Source organism: Bufo gargarizans, chromosome 6 (genome assembly GCF_014858855.1).
Source record: "Bufo gargarizans isolate SCDJY-AF-19 chromosome 6, ASM1485885v1, whole genome shotgun sequence".
In the NCBI taxonomy this organism is placed as follows: Eukaryota; Metazoa; Chordata; class Amphibia; order Anura; family Bufonidae; genus Bufo; species Bufo gargarizans.
In genome coordinates, this window is record NC_058085.1 from 379,296,840 (window position 1) to 379,306,431 (window position 9,592).

General features: G+C 47.7%; 1 protein-coding gene across 1 annotated transcript; it reads right to left on the reverse strand.

The window, feature by feature from the left end:
* Window positions 1-424: 424 nt before the first annotated feature.
* ADRB1 (adrenoceptor beta 1) lies at window positions 425-2,945 on the reverse strand. Its single transcript, XM_044298112.1, has one exon. The coding sequence runs from the start codon at window positions 2,943-2,945 to the stop codon at window positions 1,785-1,787; it is 1,161 nt and encodes a 386-aa protein (XP_044154047.1). The 3' UTR covers window positions 425-1,784.
* Window positions 2,946-9,592: the final 6,647 nt, after the last annotated feature.

Sequence of the window (9,592 nt, forward strand, 5' to 3'; positions counted from 1 at the left end):
GTAATAGAAAGATATGGAGCTATAAAATAAATTACATGAAACATGAAGGGGGGGGGGGGGCAGAAATCTACCAAGAAACAAGAAGTTAAAATAAATACAGACGAGACCGCTCTGATGTGGGGGGGGGGGTCCCAGGTCCTGACCCCTAGGACCCCCTCCGCACAGCGGTGCTCCGAGGACTTACCTTCCATTGATGGGGTATTTGCCCGGTTTGCTGGGGGCCCATGTAGCCATATGTGACAATCTGTAGCCACCTGTGTTTATAATACAAGTCATTATTTTGTATCTGTTCCGGAGCTCACACGTAGCGGGTATTCTGATGGCATCGGAGATAAAAGATAATAACTCTGCTATCTGTCATGTAATGGATTCATTATCAGTCACAAATAAATAACAGACGGCAGCGGAGTCGTGTCCAAACTGGTTTATTACATCACAATCTGCGGGTACTGAGGGCGCAGCGCACACAGCGCCGCTCCTGGCAATGTGGCCAGTCACTCTATAGGAATGGCGTATAAACATGGACAAAGTGGCGGAGATGGCGCTTGTCGTACCTGATCAGGCGCCACATGTCCGCCATGGTGGCCCCGCGCCATTTTCATCTTCAGACAAATACAATGAATGTGCGTCAGGCATTAAATATTTCAGCGACATTTTCAGTTTAGAGATTCCGCAAGAAGGTAGCGCAGCAAATACCCACCTGGAGCGCACAACGCGGGAGGATATTTCCGAGCAGATATCCCGCGACTGCGACATTTACCAGGAGACAATCCTAGACGTGACAGCCTGGAGCGCCCATTACTACAGGATTATTATTAACCCCCGCTCTCCCTGTGCGATGACATGAATGGTGCGACTCATGAGCTCTGGTAGAAGTACAAGGCTCAGCAACCCTGACCCACCACACTGGGAGTTGTAGTCCTACATCTGCTATTTACACTGAAATACGAAGACAACTCTGCAGCTCCTGTGGGAATAACACTCAGCATTATGCCTCCGACAGGGAGTAGTAGTCCTAGAAGAGCTGACAGCCGCCGTATTTGTCTAAAGGTCTCAGCAAGACTTACTTTGCTGATAAGACATGATGGGGCTTGTAGTTCTTAATAGACTCACAACTTGTGGCAAGTCAGATGCTGAGGGACTAACAGGATAATGTTTGACGGTGTATGCTGGGAGTTGTAGTTCCACAGGTGTTACGATAATTATGAATCCTGTGACATTTATATGAAGGCTGCGCCCTACAGGACCACATATCTCAGCTGCCCCCCCATAATCATCTGTTTAATATAAACATATCAGGTTCTGCGTCGTGTGCAATGTGCACAATCTGAGGTAGAGGTCAGCATATAATAAATTACAACAATACAAACACAATGCGGGGCCCGAAAGCCAGAGGGGCGCCCCAGTAAAGGGCCCCTACCCTGTTGCACAATCTCCCATTACATAAATCCTCATAAATAAGGAAAATTCCCAGCACACTGTGCCCGCAGCGTGGAGACCTGCCATGCCAACCCGAAGAGAGGTCCTGGGAGAAGTGCCAGCCTGGGAGGGGGACGGTGCAGTGCCAGCTCACCCTGCTGCAATGTCCAAATGTCCTGAAACTCTCCCAGTTCCATATCCCTGAGCGGACCCCTCCCCGACTGAGGCACCTGCGGTCAGTGAAGTGCTTCCAAGACCCCATGTCATGTAGAGAGAGAACCAACCTCATGAGAGGTGAAGTGTGGGGGTCTCACAGGGATGTGCCCATCTGCCTCAGGTCAATCCCAGTATGTCCTCAGGTAGGGCTAGGCTGGTTCCAAGGACTGCTGGGTGGTCCCATTACAATCAGACCATGTGGCCTGTAAATTGGTATCTAGAGAGTTTGCAAATCCTGTAGAATATCTGGAGAAGTCAGCAGATGCATGGAGTCGTCTGTCCGCCTTCCGCAGACAGCACAGGAGCTTCTTGAAGGCTTTCCTGAAGTCTGGGCTCCTGCAGTAGATAATGGGATTGAAGATGGAGTTGATGTAACCCAACCAGTTCAAGAACAAGAAGAGCTTGTCCGGGATGAGGTTCCTGTAGAAGACATTCACTATGTTAGCCAAGAAAAAGGGCAACCAGCACAGGGTGAAGGTGCCCATGATGATGCCCAAGGTTTTCAGGGCTTTGTGCTCCTTGGCCACCAACATTTTGGAAAGTCTCCTCCTGCTCGAACGGGCATGGCTCAGCACCTGGCTGTTGTGGAACCTGCCCTCACATTTATCAATCTTCTTCATCTGCTTCTTGGCTTCCTTGAAAACCCTGAAGTAGACAAAGATCATGATGACCAAGGGGATGTAGAAGGAGATGATGGAGGAAGCAATGGCATAGGCTCTGTTGGTCACAAAGTCACAGCACCCAGGGTCCTCATAGCAGCTCAGTGCCTCAGGGTCATCAGTGTCCCTCCACCAGTGCATCATGATAGGCAGGAAGGAGACCAGTCCAGAAATGGCCCAAACTGTGCACACAATGCCCTTGGCCCTGGCCTTGGTGAGCAGGCTCTGGTAGCGGAAGGGTGAGGTGATGGCAATGTACCTGTCTATGGCGATGACACACAAGGTCTCTATACTGGCAGTGACACACAGAACATCCACCGAGGTCCAGAACTCACAGAAGATGGAGCCATAGAGCCAGGTGCCACTCACCACCAGGGTAGCTCCCAGGGGCACCACAAACAGCCCCATGATGAGGTCAGCACAGGCCAGGGAGGTGATGAAGACATTGGTCAAGGTTTGCAGCCTCTGGTTCTTTGCAATGGCCACAATTATCATGATGTTGCCGACCAGAATGAGGAAGATGATTGTGGTCATTAGGACAGCCATGCCTATGGTCCACTGGTGTGACATCTCAAAGAAGGGCGGCAGGGGGCTGGGCTCTGTAGGGTTTGAGAGGCTACTCCTGTTGGGGGACACCCAGCTGTCCCCCATGAAACCTGCAGATGCTGTCGGGTCAGTAGAGGAGGGGTGGCTGAGGGAACATGGGAGCGATGAGTTGAGCAGGAAGGTCAAGGCCAAGTGATCACAGGTGAAGAGTGTGGAACCCTCAGAGCTTCCAGAGTCAGTGATGGAGCTCCTGCAGCCTACTGCACAGGTAGATGAGGGGGCAGAGCGCCAGAGCCCAGTGGCTGATCCAGGTGCAGAAGTGCTGGGTGCACCAGGTGCAGAAGTGCTGGTTGCACCGGGTGCAGAAGTGCTGGGTGCACCGGGTGCAGAACTTTCCCTGTCAGCCCTGGTTCTGGATGCTCGAGGTTCTGCAGCCCTGGTTCTGGATGCTTGGGGTTCTGCAGCCCTGGTTCTGGATGCCTGGGGTTCTGCAGCCCTGGTTCTGAATGCTCGAGGTTCTGCAGCCCTGGTTCTGGATGCTTGGGGTTCTGCAGCCCTGGTTCTGGATGCCTGGGGTTCTGCAGCCCTGGTTCTGAATGCTCGAGGTTCTGCAGCCCTGGTTCTGGATGCTCGAGGTTCTGCAGCCCTGGTTCTGGATGCTCGAGGTTCTGCAGCCCTGGTTCTGGATGCTCGAGGTTCTGCAGCCCTGGTTCTGGATGCTCGAGGTTCTGCAGCCCTGGTTCTGGATGCTCGAGGTTCTGCAGCCCTGGTTCTGGATGCTTGGTGTTCTGCAGCCCTGGTTCTGGATGCTCGAGGTTCTGCAGCCCTGGTTCTGGATTCTTGGGGTTCTGCAGTTCTGGATGTTTCTGGCTCTGCTCTGACGGCTCTTTTCCCCGGACCCCTCCACCTGCTTCTAGCAGGGAGCTCCCGGTCTCTGCTCCTCCATCTCCTCCCGGAGCAGAACATGATTGTGACTCTGGCAGATCGTCCCGCTCCGTGCTCACCTCCCCACCCTCCAACCTCCCTCACCCCCCTGCAGCCAATCAGCACCGAGGAAGACGGGTATGTTGCACACCACGCCCACCTGTCGAATCCCAGAGTGCCGTGACGTCAGCAGCCAGAAGAAAATGTGAGAAAAGTTCTCTGATGACGTCAGTGTACAGCTTTCATATATTTATTATACATGGGTCTCCCTGAAAGCTGCTGGATAATAGTGAATATGTTATATGTGTGACTGCTGATATTATGTACTGATAACAAGATATATTATACAACAGTGACGTCACTGCTCTGCGATATAAGTGATATTATACAGGAGGTTACATCACCGCTCTCCAGATATCAGTTATATTATACAGGAGATGACATCACTGCTCTCCAGATACCAGGTATATTATACAGGAGGTGACATCACCGCTCTCCAGATATCAGTTATATTATACAGGAGGTGACATCACTGCTCTCCAGATATCAGTGATATTATACAGGAGGTGACATCACTGCTCTCCAGATATCAGGTATATTATACAGGAGGTGACATCACTGCTCTCCAGATATCAGTTATATTATACAGGAGGTGACATCACCGCTCTCCAGATATCAGTGATATTATACAGGAGGTGACATCACTGCTCTCCAGATATCAGTTATATTATACAGGAGGTGACATCACCACTCTCCAGATATCAGTTATATTATACAGGAGGTGACATCACTGCTCTCCAGATATCAGTTATAAATTACAGGAGGTGACATCACTGGTCTCCAGATATTAGGTATATTATACAGGAGGTGACATCACTGCTCTCCAGATATCAGTTATATTATACAGGAGGTGACATCACTGCTCTCCAGATATCAGTTATATTATACAGGAGGTGACATCACCGCTCTCCAGATATCAGTTATACTATACAGGAGGTGACATCACTGCTCTGCAGATATCAGTTATATTATACAGGAGGTGACATCACTGCTCTCCAGATATTAGGTATATTATACAGGAGGTGACATCACTGTTCTGCAGATATCAGCTATATTATACAGGAGGTGACATCACTGCTCTCCAGATATCGGTTATATTATGCAGGAGGTGACATCACTGCTCTCCAGATATCAGTTATATTATACAGGAGGTGACATCACTGCTCTCCAGATATCCGTTATATTATACAGGAGGTGACATCACTGCTCTGCAGATATCGGCTATATTATACACGAGGTGACATCACTGCTCTGCAGATATCAGCTATATTATACAGGAGGTGACATCACTGCTCTCCAGATATCGGTTATATTATACAGGAGGTGACATCACTGCTCTGCAGATATCAGTTATATTATACAGGAGGTGACATCACTGCTCTCCAGATATCAGTTATATTATACAGGAGGTGACATCACCGCTCTCCAGATATCAGTTATATTATACAGGAGGTGACATCACTGCTCTCCAGATTTCAGGTATATTATACAGGAGGTGACATCACCACTCTCCAGATATCCGTTATATTATACAGGAGGTGACAGCACCGCTCTCCAGATTTCAGGTATATTATACAGGAGGTGACATCACCACTCTCCAGATATCCGTTATATTATACAGGAGGTGGCATCACCGCTCTCCGGATATCAGTTATATTATACAGGAGGTGACATCACCGCCCTCCAGATATCGGTTATATTATACAGGAGGTGACATCACTGCTCTCCAGATATCAGGTATATTATACAGGAGGTGACATCACCGCTCTCCAGATATCAGTTATATTATACAGGAGGTGACATCACCACTCTCCAGATATTAGTTATATTATACAGGAGGTGAAATCACCGCTCTGCAGATATCAGTTATATTATACAGGAGGTGACATCACCGCTCTCCAGATATCAGTGATATTATACAGGAGGTGACATCACCGCTCTCCAGATATCAGTTATATTATACAGGAGGTGACATCACTGCTCTCCAGATATCCGTTATATTATACAGGAGGTGACATCACCGCTCTCCGGATATCGGTTATATTATACAGGAGGTGACATCACTACTCTGCAGATATCAGTTATATTATACAGGAGGTGACATCACCGCTCTCCAGATATCAGGTATATTATACAGGAGGTGACATCACCACTCTCCAGATATCCGTTATATTATACAGGAGGTGACATCACCGCTCTCCGGATATCGGTTATATTATACAGGAGGTGGCATCACTGCTCTCCAGATATCAGTTATATTATACAGGAGGTGACATCACTACTCTGCAGATATCAGTTATATTATACAGGAGGTGACATCACCGCTCTCCAGATATCAGGTATATTATACAGGAGGTGACATCACCACTCTCCAGATATCCGTTATATTATACAGGAGGTGACATCACCAATTTCCAGATATCCGTTATATTATACAGGAGGTGACATCACTGCTCTCCAGATATCAGTTATATTATACAGGAGGTGACATCACCGCTCTCCAGATATCAGGTATATTATACAGGAGGTGACATCACTGCTCTGCAGATATCAGTTATATTATACAGGAGGTGACATCACTGCTCTGCAGATATCAGTTATATTATACAGGAGGTGACATCACTGCTCTGCAGATATAAATATATATATTACATAGTAGTGCCAGTGATATTGCTAATCTAATAGTATTAGTGACTCTGCTCATATAATTGTTCTACTGACAATAGTACCATAAATAGTGCCCATTTAAAGTATTAATGCCCGTGACAGTGCCCATATAATAATACTAGTGACAGTGCCAAGATAAATATGGACATATTATGTGGGCATTGTTGGGCAGTAAATAATGGTATTATATGAGCATCATATGGTGGTATTATTGGGCATCGTACACTAATATTATTGGGGTATCAGATCTTGGTATCATTGGGCAGTATATGGAGGTATTATTGGAATATTATATGAAAGTATATGGGAATTATATGGTGCTATTATCTGGGCATCACATAGTTGTATTATTGGACATGATATGGCAGTATTATCTGGACGTTATATTGTGGTATTACTGGACTGTCACGTTCTAGACGAGGAACAACCACCTCTAGAACAGATCACAAGCACACGCGGCAAGCAGAGAGCAGACATGACAGTCAGCAGGGAACTGGATCAGCAGGTAAGTGCTCAGCGGCAGGATCTACCACTGGACCAAGTGCACGGGTATTACTTGGGGCCAAACCCAGAGGGCAGAGACACAGTGAGTCCCGTTCTTCAGAGGGCCCCAGATGATAGGGATGAACTTAGCCGGGGCTCACTGGTTGCACCTCCAGGATGGTCCTCGTGCACTTGGCCACTTACCTGCAGAGACTGCTGGAGAAGCACCAGCAGTCAAACACAAACAGGACTGGAACCCGAGCACGCTACTGGAACCCGAACAACTGCACAGGACCAATAATACAGGGCAAACAGGAACCAGCACACTGGCAGCTGCCTGGACCCCATGTAGACCGACATATGGTGGTCTCCGGCAGAGCTGCACACAGACGAGATGTCCTCCCTCCGGAGAACCCAGGAGCCCTCTCACCAAGGCAGGACAGACACAGGAACAGGAGCAGTAAGTACTGCCAGGCGCGACATGGATAGCAGATGTCTGTTAGTCCATGGGGGAACAGAGGTGCACAGACAGGGGGACGTCTGGACTCCTCGCAGGAGGTCGCATGGCAGTCACAGACCAGACATAGAACCAGGCAAAGGCAGGAAGACCAGGCGACCTCGATGACAGTAGGTGGCCACACAAACAGGGCGGATGGCATCACCCAGGACAGGTGCATGGCTCCTGCCCCAAGCAAGGCTGGAGACAGACCAACCTAAACCCAGGCACACGGATATATAAGGAGCACCTAGTGACCGCACCCCGACCATTAACCCCACTAATTGGCATTATATGACAGTATTCTCTAGGCATTGCATGGTGGTATTATTGGGCATTGTATGCAAGTATTAATTGGATAGTGTTGAGTAGGTGTAGTACGGTGGTATTATTATATGGTGGTGCACCCTACTCTCCTGGACATCAGTCGATGACAGTGACGGGGACGTCTCCTCCAGTGTCTGGTCACAGGATCAAAGTGCAATTTGAGGATTTTATTTTAAGTAGTTTCTGGGATTAGAGGCGAAGAAGAAGATGGCCGGGGCTTCCAGTGCGCAGGAGACAGGGAGATTATACAGGGCTGTATTCAGAAGGTCTGGGATCTGTATTCATGGGGTCTGTATTCACAGGGTCTGGGGTCTGTATTCACGCCGTCTTATGGACAAGACCTCTGCATGAACAATACAAAAGACTTGGCCAAAAAGAGACTTTATGAAATATAGAAGATGCAGAGAATTTCAATAAAAGCTATATAAGTAAGTGCCATAGAGTTAATTTACAAACATATTCAGCAACAGTGGCCAGAAAGTAGAAAACCCCTTTAAGTTTCAACAGACTATGGTCACAACTACACTCAATGCTTTTAATATAAACATCATACATGGTATGTAGTGAGCTCCCCCTAGTGGTGGCTGTATAATCTGTATGTAGTGAGCTCCCTCTAGTGGTGGCTGTATAATCTGTATGTAGTGAGCTCCCTCTAGTGGTGGCTGTATAATCTGTATGTAGTGAGCTCCCTCTAGTGGTGGCTGTATAATTTGTATGTAGTGAGCTCCCTCTAGTGGTGACTGTATAATCTGTATGTAGTGAGCTCCCTCTAGTGGTGGCTGTATAATCTGTATGTAGTGAGCTCCCTCTAGTAGTGGCTGTATGATCTGTATGTAGTGAGCTCCCTCTAGTGGTGGCTGTATAATCTGTATGTAGTGAGCTCCCTCTAGTGGTGGCTGTATAATCTGTATGTAGTGAGCTCCCTCTAGTGGTGGCTGTATAATCTGTATGTAGTGAGCTCCCTCTAGTGGTGGCTGTATAATCTGTATGTAGTGAGCTCCCCCTAGTGGTGGCTGTATAATCTGTATGTAGTGAGCTCCTTCTAGTGGTGGCTGTATAATCTGTATGTAGTGAGCTCCCTCTAGTGATGACTGTATAATCTGTATGTAGTGAGCTCCCTCTAGTGGTGGCTGTATAATCTGTATGTAGTAAACTCCCTCTAGTGGTGGCTGTATAATCTGTATGTAGTGAGCTCCCTCTAGTGGTGACTGTATAATCTGTATGTAGTGAGCTCCCTCTAGTGGTGGCTGTATAATCTGTATGTAGTGAGCTCCCTCTAGTGGTGGCTGTATAATCTGTATGTAGTGAGCTCCCTCTAGTGGTGGCTGTATAATCTGTATGTAGAGAGCTCCCTCTAGTAGTGACTGTATATGTAGTAAGCTCCCTCTAGTGCAGGCTGAATAATCTGTATGCAGTGATCTCCCTCTAGTGGTGGCTGTATAATCAGGTGATTTTCCTATTTCATGACGTAAAGTCATGATTTTATTAAAGACACGGAGGCGAGTATTGCTATTCTCCTTCTTTACTCTGACCAATAGCAGCAAAGATAAAAAATATTGAAACATTTGAACAGTCCCAGTATAACAGGCCACTCCGCCTGCAAATCCTCCTCTTTCTTTGTAACTCAAGTCCGAAAATCCAACAGAACCGGAAAACCAAGAGTCCCAGAACATCATGGAACAACAACCGCCTTCCATCCGGAAGCGAAACGGGAAGAACCGGAAACAGCACCGAAGGATGCTCCTCGTCCTGTCCACATCAACCGATCGGCTGGAACCAAACTGCCGACGACGTA